The 16,975-nt window shown below is 45.5% G+C and overlaps 1 protein-coding gene across 3 annotated transcripts in view; it reads right to left on the bottom strand.

Annotated features, from left to right (window-relative positions):
• SMYD2 (SET and MYND domain containing 2) overlaps positions 1-16,975 on the bottom strand; it is a 48,066-nt gene that overhangs the window by 23,558 nt on the left and 7,533 nt on the right. For 2 of the 3 annotated variants that reach the window (XM_032318484.1, XM_032318485.1), the window contains exons 2-3: positions 5,519-5,582; positions 4,905-5,129 (exon numbers count right to left, since the gene is read on the bottom strand). In XM_032318484.1, the coding sequence (XP_032174375.1) occupies positions 4,905-5,129; positions 5,519-5,582 (289 nt within the window). The remainder of the gene's footprint in view (positions 1-4,904; positions 5,130-5,518; positions 5,583-16,975) is intronic. The other variant, XM_032318486.1, reaches the window with a different exon arrangement.

Here is a 16,975-nt window from a genome sequence, read left to right as displayed (position 1 = left end):
CCAAGTAAGTTTTCACCTTCTGCTGGAAAGTGGTGAGAGATGTGGACTAAGGGAGGAATGACAGAGAGGTACCTCCATGGCACTGTTTTAATTCTTTAAAACAACAACAAGCTGGAAGGGAGGCTCGCATCTGGCAGGAGCACCTGTTCGGTCCCGAGCATCATCTGACATGCCGTCCTCTGTCACAGGGATGGTTCCCACACCGCAGAGAACTTGACAATGGCAATTTGCCCAGGTTCTGACTAGAAAAACTGTAAATCAGACTGGACAAAAAACTGGCTATCCTGAGGGATCAGAATAGGCAGTATCAACGAACAGTTTCGTTTTGTTTTGTTGTGTTCCAGTATCAGTGGTTTCTTCGTACACAGAGTGGTTTTGTAACTGCTTATAAGCTTTTTAAAACATTTTTGTGAGTCTTTCTAAAACTTTGAGTATCTTTCTTCAAAAGTCAAGCTATTTCTTCTGCCCTGATTGCAATCTTTTTATAATTTTATGTGAATTCGGATCGTATTTTTCCATTAAAGTAATATACAAATAGGAAGGACAGGAAGGAGAAAGACAGATAGCAAAGAGCTAGTAGAGACTTTCTCTGGAAGGACAAAATCATGGATCCTTTCTGTTGTCTTTTCAGACTGTACTTTCCAGATTTTTCTAAAATGAACAAAGATTATTTGTCCAATGAAGCTAAATAATTAAATCAATGTAAAAGGAAAATACAGAAATTTCCGTACTCTATTTAAACCTCGAGGTCATTTTCAGCCAATGTAGTAACTGCTCCGCATGACTCCTGTGTGTGCATGGACAAAAATGCTTCAAGACACATAAAGAGTTGGAAAATTGTCTCAGGATGCGCCAACATTTTCAACCTTGGAAGAAACAACGGACCATTATTTCGTCCAGTTTTCTGCTGAGTGAATGATAATGCTGTCTTCCTGGACAAGGAGACTGAGTTTTTAATGTGAAGTCCTCTTTCCTAACTTTCGCACCTGGTATTTCTCTTGGCTTTAATGGAGCTTTCGAAACAGATCTAGTCTACTTGGCCAAAGGCATGTGACTTCCTGAAATGCGGAACAGTAAGAAAATGTCATGGGATTTCTGCTGCCACTATTATCATCAAGGGGAGGAGTACAAAGGAGTCAGGTGCACACCGACCACCTCACACGAAGGTGACTGAGGCTGCTGGCCCCCATCACAAGCACATGGGCTTTGTTTTATGTTTTGCTTCAAGAGCCAGGGGATGGGCTCATTCATTCATCCACATGCTTTCTTACCGGTGATGTGGAGCATTTAGAGAAAAGGGTGATCAAGTTCAAGACGCTTCCAAGGTTTGGGTTAAGGGACCAAAGTGAATTTAACCAGGACTGAATCTGCGACTCTGGCCCAATTCCCTAATTCACCCATAACAACAAGAGGGTCGGGTGAGTATTTCTTATGCATCTTCTACGTTTCAGTTACTTTCTCTTCAACGAGGAAATTCACAAATTTTCTCACGTCCTCAGTCACATGCTCCTCACATGTGCTTTTTTATCCCCATCAGGGCAAGCCCCTTCTTACTTTCAAAAACACTCTTGTAACCCCATCACCTCTGTTTACGCATCACGAACAGTTTCTTTTCTATTTGTTAATGTTAAGAAATGATGCCCTAGAAAGTTCTACTCTACAATGGTTCCTCTATTAAATAACTTTGTAAAACCATTCTCTTGTACATGTCATGGTGCAATTTAATGAAGAAGTCTAAGTGAGGCAATAATATACTTAGCTTTCCAGGCATATTTATAAAAATAAATATAGTTCATTAAAACACACAGGTTACAAAATAAGCCTAACTAAAAAGGAACTTCTATTTCTTTTATGTTTCCTCCCATTATCCTTTCATGCATCATCAATTAAAACCTCTCCTCTGGCAGGATCACACTGAGTCAAGTGAATGAAGAGAAAAGTAAATGGGACAAGATATCACCAAATTGTATAAAATAAAGCGAAAATTCTGAAGCGCTGCGGTCAGGGAAGAGGGCCTGGGAAGTGTGCACGTAGTGGCCAGGGTCTCCTGAGATGCTGTACTCCCAGGGAAGACGACACCCTTGGGAAGTGTGCTGCCTTAGCACTCTTGGGGTAGATTTTTGGCAAAGATGACACGAGAAGGGGCTCTCCCCTTTCATGTCCACCGAAGGTCACTTCTCTTTGACATGTTCCTATAGTGCCCCCTCTCCCAGAGGGCCCTCAAGACCCTCAAAAGCACCGTGTTGGAAAGCCTCCCACCAGCCTCCCACCAGCAGTCTGTACAGCCTAGTCCCCAGTCCTGCCCCTGTGACCTTGGGCAGGTCACCCAACCACTTGTGGCCACTGTTTTCTTATCTACTGACATGCTGGACCTGGTAACCTTCACTCTGACACCCCACCTCTGCCGTTTGGTGTCCACGTCTGCACTCCAGGTGGGCGGGTTCTACGTGGTGGTGAGGAGCAGCTAAGGGCCCTGGTCTCTCAGGTGGAGAATTGCTCAGTTATCTGCCTCTTCCCATCTCTGCCCTTGCTTTATAGAGCACAACTCCCCCTTTGATCCCACCCAAGCACCCCCTTAGGAGGAAAACGGAATACATTTTTATCTGGAGCTAATGCCCCAGATTCCTCCCCTAATGATTATACGTATGAAGTTCCTGAACTGTCATTTCTTTCTAGGCACTTGCTTGTGTTAAACCCTTAGGACCATTCTAGGTCTTACAATCCACTGCCTTGCTCTGACTTAGTTCTTCAGCACAAAAGCATGACAAACCTTAGTAGCCATTAACCTCTTCCTTCAACAAAAGGGGACAGAAGAAACAAGAATAAAACTTCCAGATGAAAACCAGTCTGTCATCTCTGGCAACAAGTGGCATCAGAAACCGGGTATCACTTGTCATTGGGGGGGGGGGGGTACTTTGGCCACTAGATACTTCCCAGAAGCACAGCAAACTTGAACTGCAGAAGCACTCTCCAGGGCTGATGGGGAAACCCACCACTTTACCTGAACACTGGGTAAAGAGCAGGGAAGACTCTCCATCACGAGGCTGGTCACAGCAAGCTGTCTTGGCCTGAGACCTTGAACATGACTTAGCATCACAGAGCAGGACCCTCGGCTCCAGGCTTTCCGGCTACCCAAGCAAGCTCATTATGATCTGACCACCTGGACAGTCTGTCCACAGGAGAATGTACAGACAACCAAACTGCTTGCTGTCGAGTGAAATGCAGCACCCTGGCGCACACAGGACACTGTATTTGGTTCACATGAACCCCCCAGGGAGAGCGCCCCTCGCTGTGTGCTTACAGATGAGCTCTCCAAGTCTGCAGCTTTGGGACACTTGGTCTTGAAGGGAAGGGGAGCCCCATCGGCCACCTTGAAACCCGCCCACCCCGGACTGCAGTGGTTCATCAAAATAGTGCCATCTAGGGAGGCATAATGGGAAACGAGTTAGCAACACGCTGAGAAGACCCCGAGGTAATGGGCGTCTCACGCAGTCCCCAATTCTTTGCATTAACGCAGTGTTTACAGCTCATCAGAGAACGTAAGACTCATTTTGTAATAAGCATGACTCACACAACGTACACTGTTCGTGTTCTCAGGGTTTTAGAATCCATCCATTCTCTTGGGGTAAAAGAAACCAAAACCAAAACCAAAACAAACCAAGTCTGTCAAATCTAAAGTATGCTATATACTTTATTCTTTACACAGCTGAGCAGCGGTCCAGCCTAAATTACTGTCACAGTATTTCCCACGTGTCCTCACACCTGTCCACGGCATCATGGTTTATAGAGAACTTTCATAGCTCTCATATCACTAGGTCGCTACCATTTGTCAGGACGGGCGCTACTGCGTGTGAAGGCACTGAGCGCAGAGGTGTCCTGAGGCTCATCGGGTTCCTAGAGATAGGAGGTTGCAGAGTTAGGATCCTCTCCTTCTACTGTTCTGTGCTACACAGTCCGAACTCTATGCAATTTTCCTATCTTGCTTCCCTAACACACCAGAATGTAATGAGTTAATTTTTCTAGACGAATTTAACTTAAATCTAGAAAGAGCTAACTTCTCATTCCAGGAACCGGATCATGGAATTCCCAGGGCTCTCTGATCTCCCCAGCACCAAAGTGATCCCACCACAACTGGTAGGAGCAAAGTATGATCTCTCCCCCTCGAAAGAAGTCACACTCCCTGAAAACTCAATGATAAACCCATTTATATTCCCACTGCCACACAGGCTGACCACCTCTGGAAGCCTGCCAGGGGAGACACAGGGGAGTGGGCTGCCCAGGGCCCGCAGACCCAAGGCTGAGGTCTCCAGGTCAATGGCTCAACCTGTGCTTCATTCCAGTAAGGTGCCATTGTGACTGGAGCTCTATGGTCAGACGGGACATCAGAGCTTAGCAACCTCTCCCACTGATAAATAATAATGCTCTTTGGGGATTTCAGGAGCCAACTGCATAGGGAGCAGAGAAGGAAAACAATGATATAGTGGGTAATCAGAAGTCGATCGGGTGTGGGGGCGAGTGTGGGAGGTAAATGACACCAAGTCTGGCAAGAACAGTGGCCCGCAGAAAAGAGGAAAGACTAAGGAGAAAATCCTCCCTGTCACTTAGAGCCACTATTTAATAGCATCAGCATTTCCGAGACTCTATGAAAAGGTTTCCATTAAAAAAAAAAAAAATAGACTAAGGAGGGTACACAGATGTCCAAGACCATATTCTCCCTAAATTCAAATTGTTAGAACGTGGAATGAATTTTCTGCAGAATACCTATGAACATTCAGTGGAATTAGAATCTAGCAGACAAGAATGGAAAACAGCACTCTGTCCCTCAAAGAGCTACCAAGAGTTCCTCCAAATTCCTCCCTAAGCTTCCCATTGCCACGTTATTACAGGATTCCCTGGAGACTTACCCCTCGGACCAGATGGCCCATGGTCTCCATGCAACCCGCCTCCTGAGCCTGTCCCAGCCCGGCTGCTTCCAAGGCACCAGCTCCAAGCACAGATTCAGCATGGCCACCCTCTGGCCGGGCAAGGCTGTGCCAGGTGCTCACTGAAGTCTGGCTGGACTCAGACTGGCTTTGAACAGGCCGAGGGAGACGTGTGGCCTGCTTATGGGGATTTATAAAAATACAGACCTGTGACAGTAAAAATTAAAATATTTTAAAGGTACCATTTTAGCATTTTTTGTTTGTCACCTCCTCAGTGTTCCATCTGTTGCTGGCGGGTTTGGGGAGCAAACTGTCAACCTTGGTAATCCACCTGCCTGCACCCAACATACCCTCCTCAGGTCTTTCCCCTTCGCCTGCACCTGCCTGTGGCCCCAGAGCATCGCTGTCTATCACTGGCTGCCTTCAGTCCTGGGCCAGCGCTCAAGGGTATCCAGCCGCATCCAAGGCCCGAAGTAAGCTTTCCCGCTCTGGCTGCAAAGGGTGCCGGGAATGGCGTGACAAGGAAAGGGAAGGACATCGGGGTCCCGCTCTTCAGAGGAAACAAGGCCCTCCCTACCAGTTGGCCCAGAACCTACCTGACACTCCACATTGCAGTAAAATGCCTGCTTGCATCTTCCACATTTGGACAATCCTTCTTTCCTTAAAAACAGAAAGGGCACTGTAGTGGCGAGAGGCACAGAAACGTGAAGCTGCACATTTTATCATGCAATCATAAAAGCCATCTGGTCGGGAAGCAGAGCCAGGATTCACCTTACCTTACTCTCCCACTGATAAAGTGGCATTTTCCCAAAGGAGAATTGTGACCAGATTCAGTCCTTGGGTAGGAGTAAGTTAGTCAAACAGTACATGCACCAGCATTTCCCGGCCCTGGCGGTGGGAAGGGCACCTTCCCAACTGACAGGCAGGGTGTCTACGACTCATGAGCCTGGCCTGGACACCAGAGGTTCTGCATTGCCTGCACTAGTACTCAGTAGTTTGGGGCAAGTCAAAGGCCCGTAGGTCCTGATTTTCTCACCTACTACAGAGGGACAGAGATAAACAAAACCATCTTAGAGGTTTGACCTCATACAGACAGAGGCTTAGAGGCCACCTGTACTGGTGAAAATGCAGTGTGAGTGACAACCTCTATTAATTAGAAATGCAAGGAAGGCAGAAGATGGAACAGTGTATGTCAGTAATCCCTATGCTGCCCAGAAAGCCAAGTTTAAAAACAATGCAACCCAGGGCACCTGGGCGGCTCAGCCCATTGAGCATCTGACTCTTCGTTTCTGCTCCAGCCATGATGTCAGGGTGGTGAGATTAAGTCTCGTATCAGGTTCTGCACTTAGCATGGAGTCTGCTTATGATTTTCTCTCTCCCTCTCCCCACTCAAAATGTGTGTGTGTGTGTGTGCGCGCGCGCGCTTGTGTAATGCAACCCAGCAAGCGGAGACATATAAAACATTACTGGATGTGATCGGTACCCATACCACCTCGTCAGTGTACTGCACTGAGTGATTCTTCTGCCTTTGTAATGAGGTCAACGGTCCCCTTCCTTGCCATATCACCTCCCTGCTTCCGCTAAAGGACAGAGACTCTGCTGTTTCCCAATTGTCAGGTGCTAGTGTGTTTGTCAGGTTTGATAAGTCAAAGCTTTTTCAAAACTGTGAAGCCACAGAATTAAACCTCACCAGAAAGAATCCTCAAACACATTTTTTTTTTAGGTGGGAAAGTAACCTCTGGTTCAAAGCACGCGTCTTGTGCCCCTGCCCAGGAAGCCGGCCTTCAAGTTGAGGCAATGCCAACTCCTGGCCACGAGGGGCGCTGTCGAGGCTGCCAGGCTGGGCACTGCAGTGCCCGCCCCCGCCCGGACACCTTCCTGCAGCGCCCCCGGGGGAGCTGATGTTCTAGAAAACACAGGGAATCACGCTGCAGAGTCCTCCTCTGCTCCTTGTCAGCGAGCGGCAGTCACCACACTACTCCCACGGAATCGAGACTGCTCCCCAAATGCTCCTGTTGGAGCGAAACAGACTGCCTTGCAGTTTTCATGACAGCACTTGGATTCCAAGAAGCAGACTGTGGAGAATGTGTGGGAGAAAAACACATTTTGTGGCTGAGGCATAAATAAATATCCGGAGTTTGCACATCTCAGTAGTTTAAAAAGGAACTCACTGATTTGGCTGAGCCTATTCTCTGGCCTCAAGTACCTCCCCCCACCCCCGCCAGGACCCAAGGTGCTCCTGAAGGCGTCCTGACTCTGACTTTGCACTTTGCAGTAACAAAGAAACCAGAGACAGACAGAAGGTCCCTGCTCTGCTGCATTTTACAAGGAGGAAAGAAGGACCAAAGAGGCTACAGAGAAACTACTGAGAAGTGACTTGGAAGCAAGTGCCAATGGACAGAGAGCTAGAAGAATGCCAAGGGGATGGAAAGTGAAGAGGGGCCAAGCCAGGGAGGGAGATTTGAAAATTCCTTCCCAAAAGAGGTGTGTGTGGAAATGGATAATGGATGCCTAGATGCCACCCCATAAAAACATCCATCGGAAGCAGCTGTTTGTTAACGTTTGTTTTCGCAGGGGGAGAGGTCACAGAAGCTCTTTGAGAATTTGATGGAAGCTACTAATTCTCCCAACAACCTATCTTCTCCCCAGCCCCCCGAAGCAACAGAAATTTTTGGGAGATTTCAAGGGCTCTGAGCCACCTAAAGCCCAAAGACACTGAATGGCCTCTGAAACTCGAGTTAAGACCCCCTGGTATAAAAGATGGGAAAACTATCTCAAAAACATCCTTATTAGCCCTAGATCATACCAAAAAGCAAGGATTCGGTGGCCCGTCCTGCAGAGGCAAGCAGTAAAGTGAGTACGAAACCAAGGCTTATTTTTAGCCTCATGGTAACATCCCAAGGGAGAGAAACGGCAAAACTGGGCTCTAGAGAGCTCGGGAAGAACTCTAGTGGGATTTCATCAAAACCATAAATTGCCCAAAGGCCAGGATTCATTCACTCTAGCCTGCTACCAAGTCCACAAGCCCCAAACAGCAAGAGGCAGAAAGAAACAGCTAAGTTTTAAGGGTGGGCAATTTGTTGGGTAATTTCTAGAGTCTGTCCCAGGGGTTCTCAAACTGTGGTCTGGAGACTTTTGGGATCCCAGGGACCCTTTCTGGGAGTCAGTGGGGCCGAAACTACTTTCCAAGTCACACTACAGTCTTGACAATTACACTGCGGGGGTACAAGGTGTAAAGGAGCCTGGAGGGTAAAACTTTGGGAGCCTTGGTATAAATCAAAGCAAATGAAGCTGTCCCCGTGTGTTTTTGACTTCCACAGGCTCCGAGTTAAGGGGGGGAAAGGCCAGTTTTATTTAAGAAGATCCCAGATGAAGCAGTAACAAGTAGTCGTTGTGTTCAGTCTTGATGCTCGGGTAGGATAGTATCTTCTGACATTCTGTAGTAAGTTAGATAAGCATCAAGGGTTTCTTCTGATCCCGAGGCACACCAGGTGGCTCAGGGAAAAGCACCTGTGTGAGCGCCCGAGTCCTACGGTGAACCAGCCCCCCTTTCCTCGTGGAATCCCATTAGACAAACAGTGATTTTTCAGACTTGAAGATTTGGCAGATACATGACGGAAATGAATGTCACTTCAAGGAAAACAATTGAAAATAGGTTTGGTTAATGATAAAATGTCAGCTTTCAAGCAAATGTGAGAATTTTGACAGCCTCTCATGTGAGATTGCCAGAGATATTAAAAATTGTGGGTTTTAAAAAAAAATACAGTTTATAGGGGCGCCTGGGTGGCTCAGTGGGTTAAAGCCTCTGCCTTCGGCTCAGGTCATGATCCCAGGGTCCTGGGATTGAGCCCCGCATCAGGCTCTCTGCTCTGCAGGGAGCCTGCTTCCCCCCTCTCTCTGCCTGCCTCTCTGCCTACTTGTGATCTCTCTCTGTCAAATAAATAAATAAAATCTTAAAAAAAAAAAAAAGAAGATTTAAAAAAAATACAGTTTATGAAGAACATCAACTTTTAGAATGTCTATATAATTCAGTGAACCAATGTTTTTCAAAGGAGAGGGGCATGGTATTTTTAAAAATTATGCATGGCTAAAAAGGTCATTTGAAGTGCAAGACAGACCAAGGGATTTCAACGTAAGAGAACACATAAAGTTCACTGACACAGCTTCATTGCACACTGAAGGGTCTACCTTTAAGACAAATTCACTTACCAAGTTTTAGTGTTCAATCAAAATATATTCACAATTAATTGAAAAGGCTGTTAAAATAGATCTCTCTCTCTGATTACCTATCTATTTGATGCTAGATTCTCTCCACATATTTCAACCAAAACTACATAATACCACAGACTGAATTCAGAAGTGTATTTGAGAATCCAGCTGTCTTCCGGAAATCCAAACATTAAAGAGACTTGTAAAACTGGAACACCACCACTAGTCTCACTAATTCTCTTGTTCTGTAAAATAGTTCTTTAAAAAAAAAAAAAAATGCTACTAGCAGTAATAGCTGGTGTCCTTTTAAACTGAATACTTTATAATTTTCTTTTTTAATTTCAAGTATGGTCAATATTAATAAACATACTCCATATGAACAAAAGCTCTCTGGAGCTCTCAGTGTTTAAAAGTATAGAGGGATCCTTAAGACCAAACAATATGAAAACGGATCTATCTTAATAAGTCTGTCAGTTCTAAGAAAAAGGCCTTGGTCCTATTTTTCAAATGAAGATAATGAGGGTCCAAAGGTGAAGTATGTGATTCAGCCTGGTCATTCAGCAAGTACGTAGCAGAATCAGAATCCACATGCTGAAGTAGAGATTTCATCTTCATCACTAAAGAACAGCCTTCCTTGAGTTACCGCGGCAGTCCTTCAGGGGGATCTACTAGACAAAGCAGGAATCATCCACGTGTTTGGATAACCTAACAGTAGTAAGAGAACATGAGGCCGTCTCTACTCTGTTGGCACAACCCCCCGGTTCCACCGAGACCGGATTCTTGCCACTGTGCTCCCAAAACACAACGAGGAGAAGCCAGGATCATTTCTCAACATGAGATTTCGGGAGGGAGCACCCCCACCAAGAGGGTGTCTCAAGCAATGGGGTGACATAGTCATTGGTTTCACTTAAAATGCACTGGTGTGAAATAACTGATAATCATATCAATTATAATCAATCATAATTGATTGTGTATTTGGTCTGTGCGAAGAAAGTCTTCCCCTGTCCTTCAGTACAATACCTCAGAGTGTTTCTCAGACAGATAGATCCTGGGCCAGTCTAAGCTGGACCGTGTCTGCTGGGAGCTGGGCCACGGGATGGTACAGCTCTCACAAACTACCAAAAAGCTTTGCCTGGCTCTGGGGCCGATTGGCCTGTGTGTGTGCTCGTTCGAGCAACCGCCTGCTCACATGCGAATGTTCTAACGTACATCTTCCTGAGCCCAGCCGCCTTCAGAGCAGAGAAGGAGAAGAGCTAAAGCACTTCGTGATTGTGAAGAGCCTCTAAACCTACTCTGATCTACTCTGGGTACGAGGGAAGTTCAGATGAGGTGGGATGGAGGCAGGAGAGGGCGCTCTGCTTCCCACATGCAGACACATATGGGAACTCTGTCTCCCTTCCACAGCTGGGGAGACAGGTAAACTTTTCAAAGTAAGCCTGATCGTTGAAACTCAAATTAGAATTTGTTGCACTGGGACCTACATTGTGTGTATGTGTGTGTGTGTGTGTGTGTGTGCGCACGCGCGTGCTTGAGAGGGGAAGGAAGAGACAGAGAGAGCTTCTCTGAGTGTCTGACTGTTGCTGACAGAGACACTGAGCCAGAGAGAAACTTCATACGGGATATCCATTTTCACTGCAGGAACACATAAGGCGTTCGGAATAAACTGTCTTCCTACAGAAGACACAGCCATAAACACTGCATTTGCAATGTAACCTAATCTGAATTGTCCAGGAGGTCTGGGGGAAAGACTGCAAAACAAAGACGACAAAACTCCTCTCAAAGACTAACAAAGGTCACTTGAAGGAAGAAACTGAAATCCCTCAAAAGGAATGGAACTCCAAGACAGAGAAGAGTGAATGGGTGCCTGGGGGAGGACCCAGCAGCTCCCAGTCCCTGGGTCTGTGCTGGGATTTTGAAAACGCTCTCCAGGAGATTCTATCAGCTTCCAGGAGGCAGAATCAGCAGCCCAGGCCTCTGGTAATCCTTTCGGGCTGAGTCTTTCTCCAGGGGCAGAAGCTGCTGACTAGTGTTGAAGTAATTCTCTGCAATGCAGACTCTTTGCGAGGTAACTCAGCCTAAAAATTAGCGGCACATTGTGGACGTATTAGGTTGTTGAGTGACCTTGATAATGCATATTAAGGTGAGAATAAAGAGGCTGACACCGTATTTTCTAACTATGACAAGAAAGCATTTTAGAAGCCAGGTGCAAGCTTTACAAAAGAGAGCAGAGGCTTTTTTTTTTCCTTTCCCCATCTACTCCTGATTCCTGCTTCACAATTTAGGGTGAATGTGAGGAGTCACTTCCCCACCTCTCAAATCCTCCTCCCTGTGCTTGAGGTGCCATGTGATCTTGGGCAAAGCACTTATCCTCTCTGGACCTTTCCCTCCACTGTCATGACGCAGTTCCAGCCCCATACGTTTGTTATGAAAATCACATAAGAAAATACAAGAGATGTGTGTTACCTTCACGTTCTATGTTAGCCTCCACTCTGGTTTTAAGTGGTTCTCAACTACTGAACTGTCTTCAGTCCAAACTCATTCAGACTCCTATTTGCAGATTTATGTTTCTAAAGTCTCTGTTTTACAGGCGAATTATCTTCCCTGCTGTGAACGGAAGAACTCTTTGAACTTAAGAAACAATTCCATCCACAAAGGGAGGAGAGAAATGTTACAGCAAAGTGCAACTCTCTGATTATCAGCGACTGGAAGAGAACGCAAAAGACACGCTCCTGTCATTTTCTGCTGGAGGAGACACACGCAGTGATTAATTTTCTTGCTTTTCAATTTGGAAGCCATGAAGATCAACAAGTTAGAGATGTAATTAACAACTCCGGCTAGTTAATGCCTTGCCGCAGGTGCTGTTGGTGTAGATAAAAAGGATTGGATCCTGTAAGCTCCCCACTTTCTGCTACTGAAATGAATGCTTAGTGGGTTTCACCATGAAAGAAAAGGAGACCGGCATGGAGGGGGTTTGCAATAACAATTACTTTTAACTAACGGTGACAGAAGAAGTGACAAGTATGCTCTGTTGAACAGAGGCGGCCCCAGCCAAATGAAAAAGAGAAAAGGAAAAAAGCCCAGCAGCGCAATATAACTTCACCATGGGCTGAAATAAGACAATCAGAAACAAAGTTGGCCTCCCACCCAGAGAGACTGGTTACACTAGCAAATTTTTATTTGAGAGAAATAAAAATTGGAGGAATTGTGGTGGAACCCTATTATAACCCTGGTCAGGGGATAAGGATAATACTAAGGCTATAGGTTTTTGTGTAATAGTGAAAGATGCTTCGCATACCACTTTAATCCACAATGTAACAGTGAAACGGACCCACGTGCAGCGGGGAGCTTCTTCCCAGAGCTGTGCTGAACCTTCCCCTTCGCACTGGGCTTTGTTCTGAGGCTTGTTAAAAGTTAGAGCCCGGGGCCTCTTGGGGAAGCAGGAGATATTTAGGGCAGGAAAGTAGCAACTAATAGCTTTTCCCAACTATTGGCACAGGAGCCATGATTTACAAGGAGGACAGCGGGAGGGCTAAAAAGGGTTGGCCTTTCTAGAACGTGTCACAGGGCAAGGTGGAGTGATGGACATTTTCATCTCTAAGTTCTAAGTTCAGGGCAGACATTTTCAGCTCTAAGTTCTGGGGCTCTCCAGTGGGTACAGTTAATAATACAGCGCTGTATACCTGAACGTTGCTAAGAGGAGATCGTAAGCATTCCCACCACATACACCTAAAAGTAAGTGTGCGAGGTGATACGTTAATTACCCTGACCTTAGCAGGCACTCCACAATGTATATCGAGTTATCATGTTGTAGACTTTAAATATATACAATTATATTTGCCCATTATCCCTCAATAAAATCTAACAGAATCTTGTAAGATGACTCCACACATCACAGATTCTGTAAAAGTCAGCTCAGCAATGAAAAGAGAAAAAAGGATGCCACTGATTTAGGATTTGTTGTAATGCGGGCCCTGGTGGAGATGAAATCTGTCTTTGTCTTAGAAAGAAAAAGAGATTCACGAAGCTTATGGACAGAGGCGGGAGATACTCAGGCTAAGGAACAGGGAACAAGAAGTCACTCTCAGCAGCCGCTGGGGGACGCCTGCACGCCGACCTCAGCCTGCGGGCCCTGCCGAACCCCCAGCAGTTCAGCCCGCCCAAGGAAGGCTGAAATTAGGGACTTTCAAAACCTAGCATTTTCATTTGGAAACGTGTTCTATCTTAACTTCTGCACCAGATCCGAATGACACTTCTCTGCTGCTCTATCTTTCCCTTCTGACGCCCACTGACTGGGACGTGGAAAGGAGGAAAACAATGGATTCTTCCTCGCTCCCTCTCTCATAGAGGAACGGGCGATAAATAACATCCACCGTTTCCTACGGGCTTCAGTAAGTGACAGATGTTATCCTCGGTTCTTTGTAATCAATACCAGGAATATTGGATTCCCCTGTGACCGCGGTTGCCCTCGCTTCTGTGAGGAGGTGAAGAGACCTGTCCAAAACGCCAAGGTGAGTCAATATCAAGGAAAAGGACAAAACCAAAGGCATATCAATTTAACTATTTAAAAACTCAAGCTGTTCCTAACAATACTGCTTACGTCAACACTCTGGCCACAAAGTAAGGGAAAAAAGAAATGTAAAAATACCTTCATAACCTATTGCTAAATGTGAATTCCAGAACAGAGGTCAGGCCCTCTGCAGCCAAACATGAGCATGAACTCCGCACCCGACAAACAGGTGACCTGCTCTCAATCCTACCTACAAGAAAACACACCTTTTGAAAACTGCTTACAGGAGAATTTTAATAGGTGACCTGCCCTCATCCCTTTGGCTCTATTTTCCTATAGACAATAAAAAATTGAAATGCCAGTCTGTTGGGGTGAATGACTCCACTGTGGACTATACCTTGAGAACTCAAGGTTATCAGCTAATGTTTGAACAGATTTAACAGACATTTTTCTTTCAATCTCTGTTGATTCCATTTGTATTTCTGAATTAAAAACCTGCTATGTACTATAAAACTTTGTACATGAAGCAGGAAATAGATTAATCCAACTTAGCCAACTAAGTTCTGTTCAGAAAGCATCATTTTCTCTGTGTAAAATATTGTACCAGGCTCTGAGGAATGATATTTTTATAACAGTTGAGCAATTTGGGGACAGATGACAAGAGGCCCTACCTTCATGCAAATGGTGGTAAATATAAATTTCAGGCAAAATGATTCAGCATCCAAATGGCCTAAACGACACAGAATTGAGAGCGGGAAGTCACTCCTAGGACTGAACTCTTTAAGGACACAGAAGTTTGAGTACTACAGAGAAAGCTGGCTTACTGACTTCTGAAGCCCCAGGGTTAGAACACGATGCCTAGAATAGCAAGAGTGCTCAAAAAATGTAAATAGTCATCTACCGTAAATATAAAATAGTAAAAAAATAAAACGAAGGGAATTGTGGGCTGAGGAGCCTCATAAAAAATGCAGTTTCCGCTAGATCTCCCTTGAGAATGAAGAGACTCGGGAGGCGACGCTAGGGAAAGGAATCGTGCAGAGAAAAGCACTCATGGTTACAAATGGGGAAAGGAAGAATGCAGAATGACAGGGCACCGCTGCGTCGTGGGATGCTGGAAAGACCACCCAGCCTGTGTTTAGGGTGTGAGTTAGAGGGCGGGGACGGATAACACCGGTGAGTGTGGGAAGGGCACTTAATACGGAGGAGCAGGATAGTCAAGATTCTATCCGGAAGAAAACAGGGATCCGGGAAGGGTTCTGCGAGTGTCTGTAAGTCCTAAGGATGAGGAGGAGCAGTTATATACATGGATCAGTGAAGAGGCCTCGTCCAAAGAGCCACTAGGAAAATAAGCTGCAGACACGAGACTGTTCATTTCATTATTATTGACTAAGGCAAGAGAGAGACAGGCCTGGGGCGACACGGATGAATGAGATCTGGTTCCCACTCAGGAGCCAGTGTGCCCAAGGAAGTATTTGACGAGGGGCCCTGGGAGCGAAGACAAAGGGAACTACTCCAGCCTGCCAAAATCAGGGCAGACTTCTGACCTGAAAACTAGCCAGGCAAAGAGGGACAAGCAGGAGAGAATCAGCATGATGCTGTGTGTTTGTGTATGCCTGTGGGGGGTGGGGGTGCTGCAGGAGTGAACCAAATCCTGCAGAGCAAGTGGGACTCAACCCTCACTCCTGAAGCCTTGCCCTGGGGGGCTCCCCGACCCCTTCCCCTCAGCGCCCCCCCCCCAAGTCCTACCAGGGCCATTCTCTGAAGATACATAGATAGAGAAGATGGAGGTGAGCTTCTTGCCCTGCTCTAAATCTAGAAAATACTTAGGAACTGGGTGTGGAAATGAATTAAATACTGAATGCAATAAATAGATTGCTTCTATATTCCAAATTTGTGAACCTGCTAGTTTCTAAGGTGAAAAAAATCTTATATAAAGTTTTCCTTCAAGTGATCGTTAGAAATATTTACTCAGGTGTATGATGAGTAGACTAAATTTCATTAACTCCCCCCCCCAAAAAACAGTGTACCCAAAGCCACAGCTGTTTTGACACAATGTTAAAGTTGTGTCAGATGGGAAGTTACCATTTCATTAGACCTCAGTATGTGATCAAGCCTCACCCTGAGTTTGCAGAAGTCATGACCTAGGGTGTGTGGTTAAACATATTAATTCCCTGAAAGGCCTTTATGACATACATGGATTATCAGTTTTCAACCAAACAGAAGTGAGAAGAAGAAAATACTCAACCCCCACACCTGTCTTCAACAGTAACAAGAATCTGCTGAAACTTCACAATGTTCAAGGCATTGTGGCTATCATAAAGATGAGAAAAAGCTTCTAGAAGAGAAGCTCCATGGTGGTAGGGATTTTTATTCCTTTTCTTCACATTGTTTCTAAGGACCAAGAACCCAGAACCTAGTGACTGTTCCACAGATATAAATATTTGTTGAATACATTAAAAATAGAATCCCTGATCAAGGAGTTTACCATCTGCTCCTAATTAAATGTCTCTTACTGTTGAGGTCTGAAGGCCACGGGAGGCTATCACTACAAACAGATTTGTGCAACTGACAGGAAAGAGCTTTCTCGGGGCACAGGGACGAGTGTTTCCTATACAAGCATCATCATGGTGAGGGAAACCGACAAAGTGTGAGCCCAGAACCCACATCCCTGAAAGGTCTTCCCTGGCACTCCAAACCTGGAGAGAAAAGGTGCCTCCTGTCCAAGGTCTTTTCATTTTGCCACAAACTGTGATATAACTCTCTTCAAGTGCCATGATAGAAAAGATTTTTTTATTTGGCTCTGATGAAAACCTGTATTCTGTTGGTCAGCCAGATTTTCTCACCACTTCCCTCCCCCAGGATAGGCCTCTGTCTTCAAGGCCTGGTGTCAAATTCACTTCTCCAGTGAGTTGCCTTTATTTCTCCTCTTCTGCAGGGTGAGTCGGGATCCCCTGGGCACCAACACACCTCATATTACCAGAATGCACTTGCTGATACATGCCACTGTCTTAGCTCTCACCCTAGCAAGCGCTCATTTCGGATTCCAGGGACTAGAAACTTGCCAAAGAGCAGCATTTACAAAGTCTCAAATCCCCTCTTCCTATAAAAGTGACTTGAATCTATTTTAAATAATATGCATGCAATATTTCCACTTAGTCATCTGAAACCGTCCACTTAGTGTGTAAGAGTCACCAGATTTTATGTTAATATATTGGCACAAGGAGCTCCGTACTATTTTTAAACTTTTGATTGAAGAAGCAGCTGGGACACAGCTGGATTCTCAGCGAATGTACGGACTAGAAAGATAAGTTGTTTCCTGAGCCCTCAAGACTTTTTG

This window comes from Mustela erminea, chromosome 17, assembly GCF_009829155.1.
Source record: "Mustela erminea isolate mMusErm1 chromosome 17, mMusErm1.Pri, whole genome shotgun sequence".
Classification (NCBI taxonomy): Eukaryota; Metazoa; Chordata; class Mammalia; order Carnivora; family Mustelidae; genus Mustela; species Mustela erminea.
Note: the sequence above shows the minus strand (reverse complement) of the source record. Positions and strands in the feature narration are given on the sequence as shown.